Raw genomic sequence first — 26,228 nt, 5'->3', positions numbered from 1 at the left:
GTGCCCCATACGCACGACCCAGGCATTATTTACCTACACTCCCAGGTCCCAGGTTCAATCCCTGGCATCTCCAGGTAGGGCTGGGAAGAGATTCCTGGTCTGAAACCTGAAATAGTCACTCCTAGTCAGTGTTGACAATACTGAGCAAGTTGGACAGCACAGCCCCACCGCCTTTGTTGTAAGCTTTCCTGCTTCTGGTTTGAAAGTCAGTGGCTACAGACAATGTGGACTTACTTCATGCGAACAGTCTTCACAGAGGGAATAACATGTGGACTCTACACTCAGCCATCGATGCAGCCTTGAATTCCTAGCATAAATGGAGTGACAGCCTCCATTAGAAACTAGGTTGTGGGGGAAGGAGATCATAGAACGTAATGGAATTTGATTGTCTGAAACGGGATATAAACCTTTGATCCCAGCCCTTGGGGATGGAGAGAAGTTCAGGGGCCTGAAAGTGAGTGGTGCCAAGAGCAAATTAAGGGCGATAGGCTTACCATGTTTAAAACAATGGAATAGGTTTCTTATCCAAAGCTTGGGCCATATGGTACCTCCTAATGACATTTACATATCAGAAACTTGATGAACAAACAAATCATCCGTCAGCTTATACATTATAAAAATATTTTAGTTGCACTTTTAAATATTTTTGGAACTGTGCATTTGCCTAATTATGCAAATGATTCTTTCATTCCCTATCCACTAGTTCTGGTGTTAGTTCGGTGCCTCTTTTGCTTTAGAATCTCCCCCTACACCTTGGTACAGCTTTCCCCAATCTGTGGATGTCCAGGTGTTCCTGAACTACAACTCCCATCATCCCTGACCATTGGCCATGCTGGCTGGGACCGATGGTAGTTGTAGTCCAAAATGACTAGTGGGGGAGGGGCACCAAGTTGTGGAATGCTGCTCTAGCTCAACCATCACAATCTTCTGCCTCCTCTCCTGGGCACCCAACCCCTTTAAATGTTGAACTTCCTCCTAAGGCTATCTGGATGGGCACCATTGCACTGTGCTGCACATCATTTTCAGGTCTCCTTCAAGGGTTAGTTCTGACAATAAACAGCTTTTGAGGCAGTTCCCACAGCGGAGCACAGGTGGGAAAATGTCATATTGCAATTCACCATCCATGTGGATTGTGCAGGAAACATCTCTGGGAAAGGCGCTGGATTCTTGACAGCCAAGGTCCACAAAGCTTTCCTAAAAGTCCACTTGGGTCTTTTGCAAGATGCTGTGTGGTTTTATGATGATACTTTGTGCTGCCAGGTTATTAGCATACACTGTATTAGAAAAGCCTTCCCTAACTGGTGTCCTCCAGATTCCCAACCTGGTGCCTGCTAGGCCCTACCCTAGTCTTGTGACTGTAATTTGTTTTACACTGTTACTTAATATTGTGATATAAATGATTGAAAACTGCTCTGGGACCTTATAGTGAATGGTGTGTAATAAACTGAAATAGTAACAAGAAGTAGAAGAATAGCTCCACGTTTTGGACTGCCCCTCCCAGGAGCATTTGTGCTGACTGGGGATGATGGGAGTTACAGCCCAAAACATCTGAAGGGCACCCAACTGGGGAAGATGTTCTTAGAACTTCAAAAGCCTCCCTTCTCCGTGTAACTGGCAGCACAGAGACATTTCATCAGCTGTAGCTCTTTCAACCTCTAGCAGGAAATGTGGAGAGGAAGAGTTCCTGTAGGGCAGTTAACTCCCCCCACCAACACCCCAACTCCACAGATAAAAGAGAAGTAACTCTGAGGACTTGGTGTTGTAAGGGCCAAGGCAGGACGTTTGGGTGGAAGGCATTCCTAATCTAATGAGAATAAATAATAACACACACACACACACAGCAACCTGGGAGGGCTTTATTCATTTCCTTTCTACTATGGTGGTTGGTGGTGTTTTGCTTCCGTTTCGAGTATAAACAGGATTTTCCACCCACGTTGACAATATCCTATTGTGTCAAGATGGCTCTGTCCTGTTTATCTCAAGCAGAGTGCTCAACGACCAACGAGCGCAAGGCTTTGATGTCTGAACTGAAGATCCTTATTCATATTGGACACCACCTGAATGTCGTCAACCTGTTGGGTGCCTGCACCAAGCCAGGAGGTGAGCCACTACAATCTCTTTCTTTTACTCAGATCTGTTTCTGTAAGGGAAAAACAACTCACATCACAAGTGATCTGATCCATGACATGGCCAAAAAGCAAACTTCTCCATAGATGCAAATTCTAAATATTACCCAGAATGATGTGGCAGAGTTCTGAAGTGTATTGCTTTAGAGTGCAGAGCAGGTCATGCTTTTGAGCTATCTTCTCACACATATGGCACCCTGCATATAATAAGTGAGCAAATCAGGGAGGCAGTTAAAAAATATCTATCTGAGGTGCTTGTTTTCCATCAATAGGAAAAGTGGAGGGGGGTTGGGGGGGAAGGGAGTTCAAAAGTGCAATCCACAGTCTGAAGTGGTACAGCTAAAAGTTCTACCACCTCATTCTGCACAATGTGTGTAGCACCTCTTGGGACTATTATACCTCCCTCATTAACCCTACACCCTGATCCACCAGACCTGACCAACAGATCCCTATTCTACTAAAAATCACCAGCCCCACCTCTGACACACCATGACTTACCCCTAGTCCACCCACTGACCAATTTCTGCCAACACTCACTGAGGAAGTTGGAAACTTTACAAAAAAATTGTAGGCAGGGCAAACGTGTGTGTGTGTGTGTGTGTGTGTGAGAGAGAGAGAGAGAGAGAGAGAGAGAGTTTACACATGAATGGAAGGGAACCTATTGTGAGGGGCCCAAGTTGACAAACTTTCTTGAAGCTTTGAGAGTACCACTGGATTTGCTCACCCCCCGCAGAATAGATTACTGGGTCATGAGAATCCTCTTGGTGTCCCTTTTATAAGCTAGCTGTAGTGAACACAAGCATTCAGCTTTCTGAGTATTCAAATATGTAATTGTAGCTCTTACGTTTTGGAGAAGGTTTCTAGACATTGAAAGGCTGATTGCTTGAGATGGCTATTAATGACTCGTTCCATGTGGTCTAACCCCATTTGTTCATATTTTCTGGCATTTCTGAGGTATTTTTCTTGCTGTTATTTTTATACATCAGACACAGAGTACAAGCTGATGGCTTCAAAATGATGCTGTCTGATTCTCACTATAATACAAAGGGAATTGCTTAAAACATTGTCCTGTGTCTTGGAACACCAACAGCAATTATAGCAAACTAAACAATACTTAGTGGGCTCCCCAAATACAGAAGAAACAAGCTGGCAGATGGGTGTGATTCAAGAGCAATTGTTTTTTGACATGCTTCCATTCCTGGAGTTTCACATCCAGATGTACAACAACAAAATATATGGAGGTCAAGCTAGATGACAGAATGCAAACAAAATTCAATCGTGACTGCATAAAGAGAGTCAGAGAGATGGAAAGGCACGTAATCACAGGGACAATCTGTGTTTTTATTGAGGGTTTATAGGGATGGGTGACTCTGTCCATTTTGTGTTCACTCAGTTTCTCATGTTTCCGGCCATCAGTTCAGTTCATCCCATTTCCACACCAATTTGCTAACACAAAAATGGCTTCCACCTCCAAAAGATCAGAAAAAGAAAAGTATCAGAAATACAAGCTTGTACAAATAATGATAATAATCATTAGCAATAGTAATTATGATGCTAATAATGATGATTATGCCTCTGCACTATGCTCCCCCCACCATGCTCAAGAACTTAGGAACAATCCCTGGACCCTTCTGTGGGGTAGGCAGCAGGAAAAATATAATGAAACTGGGCTCTGCCCCCCTCCCAAAAAAACCCAGCAAGAAGTTGGGAACGATTTCTGGTGTGAGGCAGGCAGCGTGAACAAGAAAGGCTTGCCATATCCCTTGGCATCTTACCTCTTCTCCCCATCTTCTTTCTACGTGGCCTGAAGAGGTTTGGGCATTTCTTGATCTGGGCCTTGGTCTGAAAAAGATTCCCTACCCCAACTTAGAGCCTGGTAACTTCCTTACACCAGATCACCATTTGCCCCTGAATCTGTAGTTCTTTTAGCTGCATCTCATTTTCCGTCAGGAATCCAACAGGGATGTTCTCTTAAACGTGATGATTCCTACATCCTTTATATGTGGTCATGTTAGAAACTTTTCTTTGATCATTTTTGCAGGTCCTTTGATGGTCATTGTAGAATACTGCAAGTACGGAAATCTGTCTAATTACCTACGAGGAAAACGAGGAGACTTCATCGCATGCAAGGTAAGATGAATATCTGACCTCTGAGGCATATGAAATTGGCTGTCCTTTAAAAGCCATTTGTTTGTTTCCTACCAAAAGCCCGGATAAATTCTGTTTTGCCCTCTTCCTGACACCAAGTGAAAGAAGGAAAACTGAGGAGAAACAGGCCCTAGGAATGGTTGGGTGGAGACAGGCATGGCATTCTGAAGCTGCAGTCCTCTGCATGTTTTCCTGAAGTAAGAACCATTGAATTCAATGGTACTTTCTCCCAAGTATCTGTGCATAGGATTACACTGTCCAAGCAGCAGATGGAGCCTGATTGCAGTTCTGCTTAAGTTTTTCTCTCCTGGGGAAGTCTGAAAAAATGAAGGGAAGGCTGGTTGTGTCTTTTCAGAATGTAAAGGCAACTCACTGGTAAAGTATGTGATCTGAATGCAGGAGGACCCAGGTTAAATCCCTGGCTTCTTCAGATAGACCTGGAAAGGATCCCTTTCTGAAACCCTAGAGAGCTGCATAGATAGATAGACCAATGGTCTGATTCACTATAAGGTAGTTCTTAAAAGCTGACTCTGCAGGTTTTGTGGACACCTAAAGACTAGTATCCATTTCTTCTGCAGAGCAAGTGTGCCTTAAATGTTTTGAATGTTTTTTGGGAGGGAGGTGTAAGGTGAACTTTCAATGTGTTCATAATGCAATGTACAGGTATCACTTAATGAAACAAAACAGGTAGGCAGCCACCTCATACACGATTAAACTGAAGGGATGTATGTGTGTCCCATGAGTAGCAAAGCTCATCATGAGTGAAGAACCACTGTGAGTGCTTATAAAATTCTGAGCCTGTCTTTAATATTTGTTTCCCTGCCAGCATCTAAGACAGCATCAGCTATGTATATTCTTTTGGGTGTATTGTTCAGATTCCATCACAGCCTTATCTACTAGGGGGTGCATGAGATTTGCACTGCACTTTCTAAACTCAGGTCCAGGTTTTTCAGTCCTACTTCTGAGCAGGGTTTTATTTCTTGGTACCGGCATTTGCACCAGGGAAACCTGTGTTTTACTGCTGAATCAGAGTACAGTGGTACCTCGGGTTACAAGAACGGACCTCCAGAACAAATTAAGTTCGTAACCAGAGGTACCACTGTAACTGGCAATCCTCAGAAAACCAAATTGCTGTTTGCTCCTGTTCAGCAGTAAAACATGGGTTTTTACGGGGAAAGCACCAGGACACACTTAGACACACTTAGACACAGACATGGAAAACCCAGACCTGTGACTAGAACAAAGAGAAGTGTTGAGCCGCATGTCTCCATGGTTTTTTCCCCTCCATGGGGTGGCATTTATGCTCTAAATCAAACCATATTTATGAAAAAGAACTGCACACTAAATAACCATTCACTTTTTAAAAATGGTTCTAAGCACACAGAAACTCCCATTTCTGAAGAGCATAAAGAAGGGATGGGGCACCCTTGGTCTTCCAGGTGCCGTTGGACACCAGCTCCCATCAGACTCAGCAAGCATGGCCAGGGGTTGATAGCTGCTAGTGTCCAGCAGCATTTGTATAACTACAGGTTCCCCATCGCTGCTCTAAGAAATCAAGTCCAGTGTGCTGGGAAGGTAACAGCGGGTTACAGGGTTCTTTATTATTTTTAGTTTATGGGAGGGGGTGACATGTTTATGATTAGCTCGAAGTGATCTCACATTTATGCATAGAAAGCACTGATGATCTTCTTTCCATAAGCATTACCACATATTGACAGAAATCTCTGGCTGTCTATTAGACACCAGACCAATTCTGAAGTCTTGCTACTTACATATAAAACCATAAACAACTCTAAACTAGGCTATCTGAAAGACCAGCTTTCCCTCTCTTGCCCAGTAAGGGCATAAAGATCAATAAATGGAACCCTGTTTCTCGTTTTGTGGTCAGATGATTATTGGTAAGGTGGAAGCAGGCTTTTTCACTGGTGATTTGGAGAGCAGTTTTCTTTTTAGGGTCTCACTGTACCATTAGAGAGAGAGCACCAACTCACTGAAGAATTTGAGTGTCATGAAAGGGGATGAGATAGCTAGCTGATTTAATTTATTATTGTGGTTTAGCTATGATTATTTTCCAGGGAGAAAGAACATAACCAGCCTTGAATCACTTTGACTGTGCGATGGGTTGCTATTTACTGCCACTGGCAAGGGCCCCCTGGACTGGCTTCAGTGAGGAGGTAGACTCATGGAGAGAATGGGCCCATGGTGTCTTGCTCAAGCCCCCCCCCCAAACCACCTCAGGCATAAGAACAAATGAAAAGCTTGCTGGATCAGATCAGTGACTCATCTAGTCCAGCAACCTGTTCTCACAGTGGCCAACCATATAGTTATTGGAAACCTGCAAACAGGACCCAAGCCCAGTGTCCCAATGGGAAGCTGGCAAGCAAGATTCGAGCATAAGAGTGCTCTCCTATCTTGTAGTATCCAGTAGCTGGTGTTCAGAAGCATTGCTGCCTCCCACTTGTAGAGGAAGAGCATAGCCATAGTGGCTGGTAGTCATCAGGAGTATTAACCTCCTGCAGGCATTTGTCCAATCATCTTTTAAAACCACCTATTGCTATCACTCCTTCCTGTGGAAGCCAGCTGCATAGTTTAACTATGAGCTGCAAAATGGCAGGAACATGTATTGATCCAGCTATACATTAGGGTCTGATGACTGCTGGGAATGGAGAGAGACAGAGAGAAAAAGAGCTTCTTTGGGTCTTTCTTTCCTCCAGCCTCAGGAAAATCCAGACCCTGCAGAGAAAGAGCTGGAAGCATACATCAGTGATTTAACAGAACTGATCAAGAGGCGCCTGGAGAGCGTGGCAAGCACAGGAAGCTCTGCAAGCTCAGGATTCATTGAAGACAAGAGTTACACAGACTCAGAGGAAGAAGAGGAAGGTAAATATATTGCTTATTTATCTGATTGTTTCTTGCATTTATAACCCACCATTTTCCCAAAGGAGCTCAGGTTCGTTAACCACCCTCTGCCCCCAATATTCTAGTATTATAGAGAACAGTTCTCCCTATCTACTGTCTCTGTCATATTCATTAATTTGTATACCTGTACTATAACCCCTTTAGTTGTATTTTTAAAATAAATCGAAGAGTGCTGAACGTTCCCCCTTGAAGAGCTGCTTTCCCATTTAAATTGGCAGTCCCAGGAAGCTACTTTGACATTTTTCATAAAAAAGGAGCTGCTGTGTCAATTGTGGATCCTCTACCAAAAGATGTCAAGATTGAAGCTTTCTGTTGCGGTTGCTTCTAGGGCTCCTTCATGTGTCTTAGGAATTCATAGCTGTCAACTTTTCCCTTTTTTTAAGGGAAATCCTATTCGGAAAAAGGGAATTTCCCTTTTAGAAAGGGAAATGTTGACAGCTATGCTTAGGATGTGTTTGGAGCCATAGCCTCTGTAAAAAGGTAAAGATACCCCTGGCTGTTAGGTCCAGTCGTGGACTCTGGGGTTGCGTGCTCATCTTGCTCTATAGGAGCCGGCGTTTGTCCGCAGACAGCTTCCGGGTCATGTGACCAGCATGACTAAGCCACTTCTGACGAAGCAGAGCATCACACAGAAACGCCGTTTACCTTCCCGCCGGAGTGATACCTATTTATCTAATTGTGCTTTGACGTGCTTTAAACTGCTAGATGGGCCTCTGTAGTAGAGACTTAAGTCTTCAGTGGTACCCTGGACAGCTCCTTAACAGCAAAGCTCAGCTGTTGCTTCAGCACTTGTTACCTCAGACTGAACTTTAATGGGAGTTTTGCCACTATTGCAGTTGTAATATTCACACCTGATGATGAGAGCCTCTTCCTGTAGAGAGACTCAGCCTGTTTTAGAAATCATTGATTCTAGCAGAGCAGGGGAGACCCTGATTGCCCTAGTACTTCCAAGCAGGAGTCCTTGGGCTGAAGGGGTATTGCCACAGTGCGCTCCTCTTGTGGGAGTGCTTCTGGCTAGGACTAATCCTGAGAGCAATTCCCTCTACTGCTCTGAATCCATGGATTGACCCTGTGATGTGATGTGCGTTGCTCAGATTGCTCCTTGGTCTCTCTTAGATGTTGAAGATCTCTACAAGCGCGCCCTGACCTTGGAGGACTTGATTTGCTACAGCTTCCAGGTCGCCAAAGGCATGGAGTTCTTGGCTTCCAGGAAAGTAAGTCCTGCTTAAAACCCCTTTGCTGTTAAAGACATTGAGTGAGAAGTCGGTGGGTTTCTCCCATAGGATCTTTATTAAGAACCGTGGATCAGTTGATAAGCACACCCCAGTCTTATAAGTCCTCACTAATGCAAGAATCACTTTCACATGCATATGGAGATGTAATCAAAGTTGTAGGATCTTCCTTGCTGAATAAGAAGAAGATCCAACTAATCCAACTAAGGTCCATCTAGCCCGACATTCTCCATTTAACAGAGGCAAAGCAGCTGAATGCGTAATTATTAATAGAAGGCAGTATTATTGCACAAGGTATGAAATCAGGTATAAATAATCAGATTGACAGTGTCCTTTCTATGTATGGTAGAAAGATTTGAACCGTTTAGTTATGGCAGATCAGTTTATCTGAAAAACATGGGTTTGAATAAAAGATTATATGTTATTTTGATATATGTATATGTTAGGATTCAAAGTAGAAGTTGAGCATATAGTAAGGTATAAGATGTAAAGAAAGTGTAAATATCTGAGGAATGTGTGGCTTAGGAGTAATGTTGTATATTGGTATATTTTAGCAATAGTGTTTCTGAAGAAAAATATAAAAGGAAAACACATCTGATCTTGAGGGATTCAATAATATTTTTGATTCTGATTCCATTCTCCAGTGACTTGCTTCATTATTTGCAAACTTTTTTATTTAAAAAAAATGCCCTTTAATATTTTAATAAGTTGTTGAAGTTCAGCTCTTGCAATGAGGGTATAAAATAATAAATAAAACAAAACGAAATAAAATAAATTTTAAAAATATTTTCTTATTTCATTTGTCCTTTCCTCCAGTGCATTCACAGGGATCTGGCAGCCAGGAACATTCTGCTGTCTGAAAACAATGTGGTGAAGATCTGTGACTTTGGATTGGCCAGAGATATTTACAAAGATCCTGACTATGTGCGGAAAGGGGACGTAAGTCTTGTAGGCATGCAGAATCATGTGTGGTCCACCCTTTTAAGCAGACTGAAACAAATAAGTCAGTGGGATAGGATATGGGTATATACAAGTTGATAAATCCTAGAATCCTAGAACGGTAGAGTTGGAAGGGACTCCAAGGTTCACCTAGTTCAGCTCCCACAGGAATTACAGCTAAAGAATCCCTGATAGATGGCCACCCAACCTCTGCTTAAAAACCTCCATCAAAGGAGAGTCCACCACCTTCCAAAGAAGTCCATTCCACTGTCAAGCAGCTCTGTCAGAAAGTTCTTCCTAATGTTTATTCAGAATCTCCCTCCTTGTAACTTGAATCCAATCGTTCAGGTCCTACCCTCTGGAGCAGGAGAAAACAAGCCTGTTCTATCTTCCATGTTACAGCCCTTCAGATATTTGAAGACAGCTGTCCTATCACCTCTCAATCTTCTCTTCTCCAGCCTAAACATACCCAAGTCCCTCAACTGTTCCTCATAAGGTTTCCATACCCTTATAATTTTGGTCGCCCTCCTCTGCACTTTCTTAGCTCGTCAACATTCTTCTTAAACTAAAACTAGACACAGCACTCCCAGTGGAGTCTGACTAATGCAGAATAGAGTGGCACTATTACTTCCCTGCATCTGGACCAGTGGTGGCTCTTGGGGTATCAAATTTCACCGCAATGCCAAAATCCCCCCATCTCTTGCCTTCCATTCTGTATCATAGTTGCAGTGCCCACTGTGGCACCCTTGAGGCTCCACGCCCAGTATGACCAAACTGTTCTTGCTCCCCTAAATCCACCTCTGTCTGGACAAATGTAAATATTGTTAATACTAGTCTCCTTTTGCTTTCTTCATTTTGTAGGCGAGACTTCCTCTGAAATGGATGGCTCCAGAAGCTATTTTTGACAAAATTTACACCACTCAGAGCGATGTTTGGTCTTTTGGTGTGTTGCTGTGGGAAATATTTTCTCTAGGTAAGGTTGTGCTTACTTTTATTGTGTTTTATTTTAAATGGACTGAATGCTGTGCAAAATACATTTCAGATGAAGAATGAGAGTAGGATATTTGTTAATAGAGAGTAACAAATCAGGCATGATTTAATATTACTGAGTTACTATTTGAGTTCTGTGTGCAAATCTGCATGAAGGGTTCCTAATTCTTTTTCGGTGCTAACGGTGGTTGTCTACATTACCAGTAGGTACTGATGTGCTCTCTTACAAAGCTTGTACTTGTCAGGACTACTGAAGGGCAGCATGCCTGTGGTGGCTATATTCAAAAGGAGTTAGTTACAGCAGCCTTTAGATGGAGCTGTGCTGAGAGTACCACATGTCCTAGTAATGTGCTTGGTTTCTCCTAGAAACCAGACTTTTAGAGTTGCCATTCCAGCCATCTGAAAATTAGACAACAGCTGTAAATAGATGTTTAGGCACCTGCTAAAGACAGCTTTATTTAAGAAGTTTTTCACTGAGGTGTGACCAACTCATTTATGAAATATTAAGTATAGATGTGTAGGGGTGCTTTTAATTTTTTTTAAAAAAATCTTTTTTATTTTATTGAATTCCCTTTTAATCCTGTATACTACTTTGATGGCCTCAGACCATGAAGCAGTTTATAAGGTAAAGGTAAAGGGCCAGGTGGCGCTGTGGGTAAAACCTCAGCGCCTAGGACTTGCCGATCGCATGGTCGGCGGTTCAAATCCCCGCGGCGGGGATTTTACCTTTACCTTTTTAAAGGGGCCCCTGACCATTAGGTCCAGTCGTGGCCAACTCTGGGGTTGCGGCGCTCATCTCACTTTATTGGCCTAGGGAGCCGGCGTACAGCTTCCGAGTCATGTGACCAGCATGACTAAGTCGCTTCTGGCAAACCAGAGCAGTGCACAGAAACGCCGTTTACCTCCCCGCCGGAGCGGTACCTATTTATCTACTCAGCGGCGTAGCGTGGGTTGTCAGCACCCGGGGCAAGGCAAGTAATTTGCGCCCCCTAACCCGGGGCAAGGCAAGTAATTTGCGCCCCCTAACCCCTAACCTGCCGCCGCTGCCAGCTTCTTCTTGCTGCTGCCTGGGCTGGGGTATTTACAGTAAGGTAGCCACGGCGGCGGCGGCGGGTCCGTGTCAGGTGATCTGAGGCGAGTTGCCGCTGGCGCTGGCGCCCAAACGACGGCGCTTGCCCGGAGGAGGAGGGCAGAGAGGCGAGGAAAATGCAACATGGCCCAGCAGCTGCAGCAGCAGCAGCGGCGGCGGGGCTGTGAGGAGGGGCTGCCTGGCGCGCCCTCCGCCGCCCTGACGCGCGGGGACCGCGGCGAGCAATGAGAGCCGCTGCCAGCTCGTCGGTTCCGCGAGACATGGGGCTCTGCTACAGCCTGCGCCCGAGGCTCTTCGGCGACTCCGGAGGCAGCGAGCGCACCCCCCCAGATGTTGCGCCCGGTGCGGCTGGCCCCCCCTGCACCCCCCACGCTACGTCACTGTATCTACTTGCACTTTGACGTGCTTTCGAACTGCTAGGTTGGCAGGAGCAGGGACAGAGCAACGGGAGCTCACCCCGTCGATGGGATTCGAACTGCCAACCTTCTGATCAGCAAGTCCTAGGCTCTGTGGTTTAACCCACAGCACCACCCAATGAAGCAGTTTATAAATTTGTTAAATAACAGCAACCACAGCAGAACAAGGAAATTTGCATCTATCCACAGTGCTTACACCTCCATATGCCATGAAAGCAATCTCACCTCCTGTTCATGAAAACAACTGGCATGCAGCACTGTTCACATCCTCTGGTGTGCACAAGCCCTTGCTTGGCAGAGTCACACATACAGAGCAAATATTTAGGAGTCACAGTGATCAGGGATATATAGGTGTAAAGTGAAAGCAAAGCTGAGCACCTCAGTAACAAGTCAAAGTTGCTGCAGCCAAACATTTCTATGGGTAGGGTTTCAGAAGGGATCATCATCATCATCATCATCATCACCATAACTTTATTTATATGCCGTCCATCTGACTGGGTCCCCAGCTACTCTGGGCAGCTTCCACCAAATATAAAAGCATAATAAAACATCAAACATTAAAAACATCCCTATACAGGGCTGCCTTCAGATGTCTTCTAAAAGTCAGATAGCTGTTTATTTCCTTGACATTGATGGGAGGGTGTTCCACAGGGCGGGAGCTACTACCGAGAAGACCCTCTGCCTGGTTTTCTGTAATCTCACTTTTTCTCTAGGCAGGGCATAAGCAGAGGTGTGAGCAGCTGATGGGCAAGAGCCCTTCCTGACCCTGGAGAATTTCTGCCAGTCAGAATATGCCATACAGAGCTTGATGGATAAGTGGTCTGAGGTGATATGATGCAGCTTTCCTACTTTCCATGAGGCAGTCTGTGAGGGCTCAGTGAGTAGCTTTGCCAATCTCTGAATTGGTTTGAAGCCAAAACCCTTTAAAAAAAAAAGAGCTGATTTTTGATTATACACTCTTCTTAAGCCAGAGGTTGATTCCAGATGGATCTTGATGTGGCTGATAGACATTTTGGCCCACAACAAATGCTTTCAAAGCTGGAACTGACATTTGCAGCAGTTCAAACCAGGAGACTTTGTGGAAAACTCTTAATCGTGGCTTCTGTGGATTAAAGCTATTTTGATGGAGCAGAAAACCTTCCTGTCAAATGGTATTTTCCCACAGGCCGAGCGGGTTCAACTCAGGGACCACACAGCTCAAAGAGTTGCTTGCTGCGGCTCCTGCCCCAGATGGCTCATCTGCCCACCACTAGCAATATAAGAACTCCCACAACAAGGAGGGGGGAGAGAATGAATGCTGCAGATATTTGATCCTAGAAGAATTCTTTCCAAAATGCTGACCATCTGAAAAACAAAACACCCACAGGGCCCACAGGTTGGCTGAAGCCGCTGTCACAGAAATGCAGTCAGTTATGCCGGACTTTGCATGTTCTTTCGCCAGAAGGAGAAAGAGATGGTTTTTTCCCCCCTGACTGTGCCACTCATGCAAGCCACAGAATGTTTGGAATGATTATTCATTCTCCATTCATGCCCATGTGCATTTTTTAAGGGGTAAGGCTTTCTAGAAAGGCAAAAGTAAGGATGGGGTGGGGAGAGAATTTGATTGATTTCATTTAATGGCAAACCAACCTAATTCACGCTTGCCAGTGCAATATGCAAACCAAAACACAACCCCGCTTGAAATTTGCACTTCTCTCAATTTTGCAATGCAGTTCACCTGCCAAGTAATGTGTGCAAACATGCATATACTAAGATCAAGTGTGCATAAAAATGCAGATATCACTAAATGTTGCTTTGCAAAAATTAATGTATTAGGCAAAATTGAATAACAAAAATGGTGTATATTAGGAGAAATTTACACTAAAATGCTGCTTCATTTTCATGGCAACTTGTTAATTTAAAAATTCACAAACTGGTGTGGAAATGTGGAGAACTGAACTGAAGAGTGGACAAATGAAAAAGTGAGAGAAATTGAAATTGACAGATTTTGCTAATCCCTAGATCAAATCGCTTACATTTTTGGAAAGGGATGTGGATTGTTGCTTCTTTATCCCAGTATGCAGTGGAACAAACCTTAGGCATTTTGAGTAGAGAGCAGGAAAACTAAATTAGTCTGCAGAGGGTTTCATGAATAATAATCTACAGTTGCAAGTATTCAGGCTGATCCATTAGAAAGAATCTGAATAACAACAAAGCAGTTATTTTTGTCCAAATGCTTCATCAGGCTGTGGATCTTGGAAAAGAATGCCAGTTTCTATTTCTCAGCTTAGACTTAGTTACAATATTCAGCTTTTCCTCAACTTGGTGCCCTCCAAATGTTTTGGGCTCCAATTTCCAGACTGCCTGATAGGAGTTGTAGTCCAAAACATCTGGAGAAGTCTGAGACATTAGGGCGGGGGGGGGGTGCTAGCCTGCTTTTCAGCATCACTGTTTCTAAACAAATGGAGGTGAAACATTAAAACCACATTTTTGCATGGCTAGATCTCAGAAGAGATTTATATGGAACAGCCTAAAGGTTTTATCAAACCAAAGGAAGCACATCTAGTAGTATGCAAATTTCAGAAGGGGCTTGGTGGCTCAGAACAAGCTGCTACAGCATGGAATAAGAAACTGTACAGCTGGGGTTACACACAGCATCACACAGACAGGGGCTTGTACACCAAGTGCAAAAATGAATAATTTTATTAAGTTTTGGCAATGTAGATGGTTTAATTATTGCAACTGAAAATGACCAAGACCACACAAAGGTTGTGGAATACCTAAGCAAAGTAGTCGAGGTAAATGAACCACATGTCTTGTGCTGACTTTCCCTTTATTCACGTCCATTACGTTGTACAGTGGTACCTTGGGTTAAGAACTTAATTCGTTCTGGAGAGCCGTTCTTAACCTGAAACTGTTCTTAACCTGAGGTACCACTTTAGCTAATGGGGCCTCCCACTGCTGCACAATTTCTGTTCTCATCCAGAAGCAAAGTTCTTAACCCAAGGCACTATTTCTGGGTTAGTGGAGTCTGTAACCTGAAGTGTATGTAACCCGAGGTACCACTGTATACTTTGCTCCCAGGAGCACAGTCAATCATAATAGTCTCTTCTGCTCAGGAATCCAACTTGTACTCTTTGGGTACAGAGTATATTGGGTATATTGCAAAAATATGTGCATGAGGGAAAGTTGCATACAGAAATGTGCATAATAGGAGAAAATCACTGAATTTTCATGGGGCTTCTTTTATATATATAAAAAGATTACAAACAGATGTGGAAATGTGGAGAACAGAATCTAAGTCTGGAAAAATGAGTAATGGGGGAAAACCTAAAAAAGACAGATTCGTGCATCCCTACTGCCAACCCAAACTGCACCATTGAGACAACGGGTTGCTCTATCAGCACTGGGTTGCATCCCATTCTGGTCACAGCACAATTTCTGATTACCTTGTTGTGTGACTCAGGATTAGAGTCCCATTTCCTTTTCTGTGGCTGCAGTTGAAAAGCAAGTTTTTCTTCCAAAGCAATGTGTTGATAAAAATCAGCCAGGCATTTCTGTGTTTTGGCACTCTCCTATCTACAGTTCATGCAATAAATATTTAATTGAGGAGCTGTGTCAGTGATGGAACTCACTTACATAAAATTTTTTTTACAGATCATTAAGAACCAGAACATGAAGACTTGTTTGTCTTTGTTACAGGGCATGTTTGGGCTTCCAAAATTACCTCTTTTACAGGGCTCCTCCACTCCACTGCCTATATTAAATAAAAAATTCAGATAGTAAAAGGCATCACTTCTGCACACACGTACCACTTTTTTTCTGAGACAACTATGCTTTGTGCCTGCTGCCCTGCAAACAGTCAAAATAAATGCTATGCCAAACCGTTTGAAGGTTTGGCATAGCATTTATTAAGTAGTGCAGATGTGACACTGACCTATGATTAAAACTGATACAAGGAATGTGGAGTTGGAGGTAGTCAAAGAGGAAAGGAGGAAGTGCAAAGGAGCACCAAACCCTAAGGATATATTATTTATATCCTCTATGTTTGATTACATTCATATTTTAAATATTCTTATACACCCAAAAGGGATTTTCCAACTTCTGTCAACATTGTTTTCATAAAAGCCTCCTTAGCAATTGGAACACATCTTTGCATACCGTGGCTGAAGCGACAACCCCCAGGTTATCCAAACAGTTTTAAGGAACAGTTGTTCTCTGGCCTGGGTTCTCATTCATTCCTCCTTGTTCCTGCATTACTTACTTTGCTCCCAAGCATCCAGTGAAAGCTGTCAGGCCAGAGATAGACAAAAACAGGAAATTGAGCATGGAATGTAAAGTGTACAGAGATTCTTCAAAACTTGGACTCCCATTCAGATTCCTTTAAATCTCCTATGTTAAAACCGGATTACATGTTCTTCCAAATGATTCTTCAGGCTTCAGGGAGGCCAGATTATGAAAAGAACGTTACATCCCACAGCCCTCTGGGAAATAAAGGAATTGGGAAGCTTACAGAGTTAGAGCGGAATTAATTCTTCTATTAACTTTTATAATAACTCAAGCTTTCAGGAGGCATGATTCCAAGGAAAGCTGCTGAACAGGGAACTCACACAGAGAACATTATCTGTTGTTTTCTGAAACACTAAGTTATTTTAACGCCCGTCCAGCATTGAAGAAGCAGTTATAATATACATTTAAGCGATCAATAAATTGTTTGAAAAGTTGGCAAGTAGTTGGTTAACATTTTACAATGCAATGTAATCAAAGGGTTGGGGCAATCCTGGTTGCTGTTTGATTTGAGGTGGACTTAAGATTTACCAGGTGTGCAGTGACAGCTCAAGGAGTTGCTTCGGGTTCACTTCCTGACATGTCAGAAGGATTGTATGAATTAGCAATAACTACATACAGCACAGATATTTTGTCTAGTTCTAAATCCCCAAAGCATGTTTTTTCACATACAGTAGATAGGTAAGCTTCAGGATCGGGGTGACTTTGGGAGCACTGGGTTAGACCACTGTGGGAAACAGTATGGTGAGCTAGATGATATCCTCCTCGTCCTGATCCAGTGGTGGGTTCTTTTGCTCTTTTGTCCTGTAGATGCTTATAGTCAAATAGTAACTTAAGGCACCTGAGGCTAAGCAGGTCAGGGTCTGGTCAGCACCTGGATGGAGGACACAAACTAAGAACCACATTTAGGCTTCCTTGAAGCTGAAGAAAGGCAGGATGGAAATGTAATAAAATGTACATATGCAAGAATGAATGAATGAAGAGGAAGAAGGCCTGGTTTCCCTTCATTTTCTGCCTTCAGGCTGTCTCAAGCCAGCAGTTTTATGGGCATCCTGTAAAAAACAAAACAAAAACAAAAAGGGAGATAAAACCTGAAGCATAGTTGAAAGGAGTCATGTTTTTCCCAACACTTGCAATTCTGAAGTGGAATATACTTCCTCGCCCCCACCCCGCTCTGAGGAAATCAAGGTCTATTAGAGAGCTGCTCAGCTCCATTGCACACTTACTTTCTTTGCCCTGACAGTTGTATTAGTCAGGGTGATTTATTTGTGTTCTTTTCGGTTTCCTTGTCATATTAGTTCAGCTGTCATTACTGGAGGCAAGGCTCCTGCAGGGTCTTCAAAAGAGAACAAGGTGCAAGCAGCAGGCTGAGGTGGCTTCTCTCTAGACATTTTCTATCCAGTACATTTCACATTTCTTTTTATCCCATCAGCCGTTCATGAAACAAGAGCTTGAGCCTATCTTGCCTTAAACTTTTGCTCTTGACCGAGTCTTTTAAGGAGCTGAAGTCGCACAATAGTTTTGCTTGATCGCTGCAAGGAGATGTCTGCATTGACTTCGCATCTATGCATAACTAAGAGGAACTGAATCACCTGCAGGCAACCATCTCATGACATTTCTTTACCTAGTCCCAGGCCATAGATTTTCAGGGAAAATCAATCTGGACAGTGGATACTGGCTGGTCCCACTTATGAGCCCATCCTTTCTATACATAATAGTATATAGGTCACAAATCTCCTTACCTTATCTCCTTTTTCTGCAATTCAGTGCCACCACATTTGGTGATGGCAACCAGCTTAGACAGCTTAAAAATAATTTGTCTATCAATAATTCTGAGCCATAATGATAAGTGGAGATTTCCGTTTCAGGGTGCTTCCAGATGACCAGTTTATTGAGCTTTCTTCATTATCTGTTCCTAAGGATATTGGTCCATGTTGGCTATTTAGTTAGCATCCATTCTGATTTCTTTGTAGGGATGCTAGATGGTGTTGCATCAAGGAAGGGCTTTCCTTCTTGCAGGAGATGCAGGTCCTGCTTAAGGCATCTGGCAGAACATTAACTGTCTCTCTGGCTCTGTGTTTGTGTCTACAGGAGCGACACCATATCCAGGTGTGCAGATTGATGAGGACTTCTGTCGACGCCTCAAGGAAGGGACAAGGATGAGATCACCAGAATATTCAACTCCAGAAATGTAATTTCATCTCGCATGTCTTTCTTTTTTTTCTTTTTTTCTTTTTAAATTCTTTCATTTTTTTTATTTAAAAAAAGTACAAAACAAAACAATACTGTATTGTTTTTAACACTTGATTGGGAGCCGCCCAGAGTGGCTGGGGAAACTCAGCCAGATGGGCGGGGTATAAATAATAAATTATTATTATTATTACACACAACAATCAACAAAATGATCAACACTCAATACAAAAAAAAGATTGAGTTAACACATTACAAATTCCAACATGACTTCCAATCCCCCCATTGTGATTCACATGTCTTCCTTGGTCACTCTTGTGTACTGCTATATTGACCCTGTAGGAGATGAAATGCATGAATCATATCTATCAATTAATTTTGCTAATGGACAGCATTATGTATTAATGTGCTTCAGCATATGTGCCTCTTTGTTCCTCTTCCTTCTGGAATGTTTAATGTGCCTGCCTTACCCTCTCCCTTCTTCTTCAAGTACTGTGTGGATTTTTGCCTTGCAGAGCTGCTGGCTGGGTAATGTACTCTGAACAGCTGTTTCACCCAACACCTAGTCCAAAAGCAGTGGTTAGGAAATTATATCTATTCTTTACCATTCGGGGGGGGGGGAGGGGGTTCCTCCCTTAGATGTTCTAAAAACAAGTGGGATGCAAGTTGCTTTTAAATGGACAAGTGGGATTTTTTTTTCATTAAAAACATTTATGTGGACACAGTTCTACCGTGTAAACGTACTGTAATTTACTATGAAATTGGGAAGATGTGTTCATTCATTCATTCATACAAATGACCTTAGGACCAATTCATACAAGCATTTGGCTTTTAAGAGTGATAAAAAGGGAAGAATGTAGTAACCAGTCTTTTCTCATAAATACCAAGATGTCAGCTTACCTTTCAGTGGTTCAGCTTTCTAGAATGTGGGCAGTCATGACTAGGGCTGGGTGATAACAGCTTTTCAACATTGTGATGTATCACCAGCTAAACATAGCCATGTTGAAAAGGAGCATCATTCAGCCCCAGCCCTGCAAGGCAGTGGGGTGAAACTGCCTCAGTTCCCTCCAGTGACAGCGCCCAGCACAGGGATGAAGGAGGCAGCCAATGAAAGAAGGTGGCAGGCAAGCCCCATCAGTGATATACTACCAGGTGAAGGCCTTCAGACCGGTCCAGGACAATGTATCGATACATCACCCAGGCCTAATCATGATCTTAACCCGCAATGCATCATTTTAAAGAGGTTAACATGGGAAGCTACCTTACACCATGTGAGCCTATTGGTTCATCAAACTCAGTATTGTCTACTATGACTGGCAGAAGCTATCCAGGATTTCAGGCAGGAGTCTTTCCCAGCCCTACCTGGGATGACAGAGGTTGAACCTAGTATCTTCTACATGCAAAGTGTATGCCTTATTACCAAACTTCCTTTTTGAAGATGTGGGTGACATTTGCTCACAGGGACCTTTTCTGTTCTCCAGCTATTCTCAAAGATTATAGACAGAGGCTCTGAGATTATATCTGCATGCTCCATTAGTACCTTGAGTGAAGCTCATCAGGCCCTGGAGATCTGAATTCATTTAAAGTAGCTAGGTGTTCCCTTACCGCTTCTTTTCCTATCTTCAGCTGCAGCTCCCTCCTTGCATCATTAATTTTGTTATCATCAGGTTGGAACTGCTTTTCTGGAAGTGACAAAAGAGACAAAGGAGGTGCTGAGCTGCTCTGGCTTCTCTCTGTCCCCCAATAGCATTTCTCCCTCTTCTCCATCCAAAGGACCTACTACTTGCTTATTCTTCCTCTCTCCTCAAGCATAGCCAAAGAAACCTTTTATATATTTTTTAACCTCTCTTGCAAGCCTGAGTTCATTCTGCACTTTAGCCTGCCTGAACTTCTGCCTGCAAGTGCTGGCTGCTCATGTATACGCTTCCTTTCATGCTTTTCCATTTATCCATTCCCTAGACATGCCCTTCTTAAATCTCCACTCATCTGTGAGCTCCTTATGCAATTATACTGGTTTCTTTAGATGCCTCCCACTTTTTCTTTCTTGGAATTGTCTGCTTTTGTGTCTTCGGTATTTCACCTTTAAGAAATTAGCATCCATCTTGGACTCCTTTCTCCTTGAGTATTTCTGATCATGGTATCTCACCCAGTAGTAACTTCAGCTTTTTGAAATTGACCTTCTTATAGTCCATAGTGCATGTCTGACTACACTCAGCTTTCCCTTGTCTCTGTATCATGAAACCAAAGAGGACATGATCACTTCCTCCCAAGATTCCCTGTACCTCCACTCCCTGTTGGTGAGGACCAGATCCAAGATAGATTTCCCCTGTGTTGCTTCTTCCACCTTCTAGGAAATGAAATTGCTATTGAAGCAGTTGAGGAATTTGTTGGACTTTACATTTTTGGCAGAGTTTGAGTTCCAGCAGATAAATAAATCTTTATTGCAGTCCAAAGACCCATAGAACAATTTCAGGACAAAATACAGTTAAGACAGCCAGTCACAGAAGAGAGAGAAACCGAGGCCATCATTTTGTTATGTCTCAAGCATGATGATCTTCGTTTCTTTTAACTTCTGGAAGAAACTTTGCCACAGCCAATGTAATATCATTGGACCTGTCATCCAAAATATATTTGGGTAGTTGAAGTCTCCCATTACTACTGTACCACTCCTTTCTGAATCTTTGGTAATCTGCTCTAGAAAAGCATCACCCAGGTCTGCAGTTTGGGGAAAGCAGCGGAACAAAACAAAAAACCATTCTTGGACACAGACGTTGAAAGCGTGGCACAAAAGGAAGTCTGGACAAGCCCTTATACCAGCTTTCAGATGGTGACAGGAAGAGAAAAGATAACATCACAAGTGAATAAGAACTGTTGATGTTTAAAGCTCAATTCTCTTTTCTTGTAGCTACAAGACCATGCTGGATTGCTGGCATGGAGTGCCGACAGAGAGGCCCACCTTCTCCGAACTTGTGGAACGTTTAGGAGACTTACTCCAGGCAAATGTTCAACAGGTAAAGTTCAGGGAAATCTATCTTGTTTCGAGTTGAATCAATGTGTGCAGAGCTTGTGTGCTTTTGCTGAAATATGGGACCTTACATTAAACAAGTTTGTTAAAGGTTGCATCATAGCGGAAAATACAGAGCAAATGTTGAATGGGAACAATATATCTCATGCTCACAGATCCAGTTGTAGCCATGCATGACCAGCAAAAAAAATCATGTCCAATCATTGAAAGCCTAATTTGTCTCCCTAGATAAACAGTATGCATATTTTTAATCAGTTTTCAGCATCCAGAAAGTGACTACCTTGTTTCTCCTTAGATATGTAGCTTGGACACAGACATATATCCGGTGTCCTAAACTCATCATTGCTTTCAAGGGCTTTAACATAAAAGGCTTTGTGTCCCACAAAGGCAATTACATAATTGCCTGCTTCACAATAGCTTGATCAACCTTTTATTTCTGCTTTTAGAGCAGAGCTGTTATGTAACCTTCAGTATCTTGGTTTTCAGTTCTCCCTTTTCACTTGGCGAAACAAATCAGTGAAGCTCAGTTGATGGAGACCTAGTTTGCCATGTGGGGGTGGGGAGTATAATTTGTGAATTCCAAACATAGCCAAGGAGAACAAGAAAGAAAAGATGATGTTAAGGAACAAGAAAAATAAAAGTAGGTGAAGAGGGGGATGGCAGAATTGAAAAGGGTCTTCATGGGGTGATGTAGTGGTTAGAGGACCAAACTAGGACTTGGGGGGGCCAGGGTTCAAATCCCCACTGAGCCATTGTTATTGCTATTATTTATTAAATTTGCATACCACCCTTCGTCCAAAGAACGCAGAAAGGCTCACAACATAAAAATACAAAATGAGAACACAAAATACATAATCAAACTGAAACTGAATAGAGATCCTGGGCCTGTTGCTGCCTCTCAGCCTAGCCTACCTCACAGGGTTGTTGTGGGGATTAAATGAGGGGGAGAACTATGTGCCCCACCTTGAGCTCCTTAGAAAAAAATGTAGCAACACTGATGTGCAGATATCCTGAGACATGTCTTTTGGGAAGCTCATCTAACACAGCCTGCACCATCCTGGTGCCCTCCAGATGTTTTTGACCGTAACTTCCATCAGCCTTGTGCCCTGGCTTGGGCTGATGAGAGCTGTTGTCAAAAACCGTTCAGGGGCACTGACCGCATTTTTTGCTCTATAAGACTCACTTTTTACCTCCTAAAAAGTAAGGGGAAATGTGTGTGCGTCTTATGGAGCGAATGCAGGCTGCACAGCTATCCCAGAAGCCAGAACAGCAAGAGGGATTGCTGCTTTCACTGCACAGCGATCCCTCTTGCTGTTTTGGCTTCTGAGATTCAGAATATTTTTTTTCTTGTTTTCCTCCTCCAAAAACTAGGTGCATCTTGTGGTCTGGTAGTTGGCAAAGCCTGGTCTAGCTCCTTTATTTTGACCCCCTTGGAGGATATGGGTATGGCTATGTAAAGAATACTCAACGAAACTAGCACATTGAAAAGGGGCATAAGAGATGACTAGGTATCTTTGCTGTGTTTCTCTATTTTGATCTTTTAGTAGTTACTATGTTAGTTCTTTTAGATTTATATAATGATGTTTGGGAGGATGTTATCTAATTCTTCTGTGCTGCTTTACAACATAAACTTTTAAAAATATGTTTTGTATTTTTGATGATTTTTTAAGAATGCTGTAAACTGCTTTGAGCCATTTTCAAAGTACAGTCATACCTCGGGATAAATACACTTCAGATTGAGCGCTTTCGGGTTGCAGTCCGCGGCTACCCAGAAGTAACAGAGCACGTTACTTCCGGGTTTCACCGCTCACACATGTGCAGACGGTCAAAATGACGTCATGCACGAAAGCGGCGCAATGCGACCCGTGCACACGCAGATGCGCTGTCACGTCTTGCGTTCTGTTTGGGATGTGAACGGGGCTCCAGAACGGATCCTGTTCGCATCCCGAGGTACCACTGTATGTGGCAATGTATAAATTACCTAAACAAATAGATATATAAGTGATCATAACTCATTTTATTGATCCAGATTTCACAATAAAACATACCATAATAGAATTGCAGAATTATCAAATATCTCAGGGCAGGGTTTGTGTGTGCTTTTTGGAAAAAGATTTCATTTATTTGGAAAATATTTTTACTTGTATCATCATTGCACTTAGCAGAAATTTAAATACCATTTCTGTAATTAACTTATTTGTATCAGAAAGAAGAAGATAAACATTTCCACCAGTCTTCCAAGATTCAAAGTGATTAGTGGATTGATCAACTATTTGGTGTTAAAATAGCAAAACAATAAAACATGGATTACTGTATCATTTAGGTCTGAACCACAGGGACATAACCTGTTAATATAAGGTAACTCCTTAAATCTTCCATCAAGGAGAACTGAGGGCATAACATTAAAATGTGCAAGAGGGTGCTCCAGTTCTGCTAATATTTGCCTTGAAAATTGTTACAGGGAATGCCAAATGACAGAGATGAGCAGATCGTTTTAGCTACTGAAAGTGAGTGTCAAATTTGTTATTTTTGTCTTCCTGATCAAGGCTTTGAGCTGGGAGACCCAAGACTAAATCTCAGCTCACTAGGTATCCTTAGATCACCTCAGAGACGAGAGGCCAGTCAAAAGCCCTAAACCCTAATCATGCTGCTGCATTGCCAATACATTCACAGTAGTTTCATAGAAAAATGAAAGAAAGAAGCAAAACTCCAGAGGGTTTCTGGGATAGGCAACCTGCTAGAAACCAACTCAGCAGAATGTGACAGTCACTAATGTCTGAAGCCAAGTAAGAAAAATGAATCTCTTGTTTTCTTCTTGATTATGAAATATGTAGGATGGGAAAGACTACATCCCACTGAACATTACGTTGTGCCCAGATGGAGATTCCAAACCCAAAATCAGCATCCTTGAAGAGAATGTGAAGAAGGGTTTTCATCGCTGGAGTACACTGGAAGCCTAGTAAGGAAATGGGTTTTGTAAAATAATCATAATGATTCGTCCTTCTCTTTGGGAGTTGGGAGAAGGCTGCTGCTGTTCCGGGATGGAAACAAGAGATTCATGTAAGAGGTCCGGGGTAGCCTGCGGAATCTCAGCAAATAGATAATACAGCATCTATATATCTTTACCAGCAAAAAGGCATCATTATCACAGGCAAGGAGAGGCAGTGGCTCCATTGCAGGAGGACATGGCTGTGAGTTAGGGGGACAGCAATGCATCTCTTGGCAACAATTGTACTTCTTAAAGAAGATGGCAAGGTGCAGATGGAGAACCTTTTTCAGGCCAGAGCAAGACTAGTGAGAGGTGCAGCCAAGGGAGAATCCTAAGGGAATAGAGAATAGAGAGAGCTGGAACACCACATTTGGCTATTAGGCCTGAGGTTCCTGACTCTGATGTAGGAGACAATAAAGGGATATTTTCAGGAATACAGTGGGTGATAGAACCTCCCCTCTCCCCTGCTGACTTGGTTTTCTGGAGGGGTCATTTTTGCCCCTTCCATAACAGTCATGCCATTTGCTGGCTACTTCCTTCATCCTCCATAATGTATCATTCTCCTGTATTCATAGTTATGTTGCCTGCATAGCCCTGTTCTGGGTTCTGTTTTTTGACCCCTTTGTTTGCTTGTTTGTTAATATATTTATATTCTTTATTGAAATATAAAAGGTAATGTGTATGTGATTGTTAAGTGCACAGGATAAAATAAAACGTGGAAAAAGGAGGGAAAGCGAAAACGGGGGGAAAGATAACAACCATATACAATACGAAACAAAAACAGAACTTATAAACATTACAAGATTGTTATTGTAGTTAACCTACATTTAACCTACTACAGCATTTATAGAAATTAATTCCAAATATCATTAAATTTGTCCATGGGAAGTCTACGTTTATAGGCAATTTTTTCATGTGTTGTGAGTTTGTACATACCTTCTATCCATTCATTGAAGGGAGCTGCATTTTAATTTTAATTTAGAGCATGACAGAAACCTGAAAGAGAGAGGGTAGGCTGTGGAGATTTTTTCTTTCTTTCTAATTTTACCTCCAAACTATTTTTTGGGCTGGTGGCTGTTATTTCCATATTCCATGCAACTGAGGCTAGGCGCTAGAACAACTTTGTTGGGGCCACACAGCAACTGCACAGGTGAGTCCTAAGTTTTTGGGGACCAGCTCCAGCATTCTCCTTGTGTTGTGATTGTGCCGTGGCTCAACAAAGACAATTCAGTACACATGTGCCTGAAAGCTAAATGCAGCTGTTGTTTTCATCTTTCCACCACACAATAAAGAACTAAAAGTCCATGACTGAATCTCTCATTCTCCTTTTTTTCAGTATTAACCCCAAGAATCGACCACTCAGTGTGAAAACATTTGATGAGGTGTCAGTGAAGAAAGAAAAAAGATTGCATGAGGTAAGCTTGGGCCAAATGCTTTCTTCCCCACAATGCATCTCTGTGCTTCCTTGCTCCTCCCAGTCTCTCTCTTGGAAAGTAGCAGTGAACCATCCACCAGAAGGTCAGGTAAGAAACACCTCTCTATCCCGCTGCCCACTTTTTTTGTCAGCATCCATCTGTTTCAAGAGACAATGGAGTGTGCCTCTGGAGGTAAAGTCAAACCACTGCGCTAGCAGCACTGAAGTGACCTCCCCAGGACGCAAGCCTGGGCACTGTGCAAGACTATCCATTGGCTGATAGCCATGATGACTGCCATCCACCTCCACTGTTGGTAGCAGTGTACCTCTGGATACCAGTTGCTAGGATTCACAAATGGCAAGAGAGCATTACGCTCATGTCCCATTGCAGGCTAGATGGTGTGATCCAACAGGGCTCCTTCTTGGATTCTTAAACAAGTCTTTGCTGAAAGTACATTGATATGGGCACAGGTGAGCCTCTCAG

The 26,228-nt window shown here is 42.8% G+C and overlaps 1 protein-coding gene and 1 long non-coding RNA gene across 6 annotated transcripts in view; one reads left to right on the top strand and one right to left on the bottom strand.

Annotated features, from left to right (window-relative positions):
- Positions 1-26,228, top strand: part of LOC308467959 (vascular endothelial growth factor receptor kdr-like) — a 188,354-nt gene that overhangs the window by 141,056 nt on the left and 21,070 nt on the right. For 3 of the 5 annotated variants that reach the window (XM_080989733.1, XM_080989735.1, XM_080989736.1), the window contains exons 19-28: positions 1,984-2,100; positions 4,168-4,256; positions 6,989-7,154; positions 8,310-8,407; positions 9,242-9,364; positions 10,226-10,337; positions 18,218-18,317; positions 21,222-21,327; positions 24,176-24,300; positions 25,667-25,745. In XM_080989733.1, the coding sequence (XP_080845859.1) occupies positions 1,984-2,100; positions 4,168-4,256; positions 6,989-7,154; positions 8,310-8,407; positions 9,242-9,364; positions 10,226-10,337; positions 18,218-18,317; positions 21,222-21,327; positions 24,176-24,300; positions 25,667-25,745 (1,115 nt within the window). The remainder of the gene's footprint in view (positions 1-1,983; positions 2,101-4,167; positions 4,257-6,988; positions 7,155-8,309; positions 8,408-9,241; positions 9,365-10,225; positions 10,338-18,217; positions 18,318-21,221; positions 21,328-24,175; positions 24,301-25,666; positions 25,746-26,228) is intronic. The other 2 variants (XM_080989737.1, XM_080989734.1) reach the window with 1 other exon arrangement.
- LOC308468087 lies at positions 2,066-16,513 on the bottom strand. Its single transcript, XR_013981460.1, has 3 exons — positions 16,001-16,513; positions 2,971-3,160; positions 2,066-2,140 (listed from the first exon to the last, which is right to left on the bottom strand). It is a non-coding gene; the product is annotated as an uncharacterized lncRNA (long non-coding RNA).

Source organism: Podarcis pityusensis (assembly GCF_964106645.2).
Source record: "Podarcis pityusensis genome assembly, chromosome: Z".
Taxonomy (NCBI): Eukaryota; Metazoa; Chordata; class Lepidosauria; order Squamata; family Lacertidae; genus Podarcis; species Podarcis pityusensis.
This window is presented reverse-complemented; position numbering and strand designations above follow the sequence as displayed.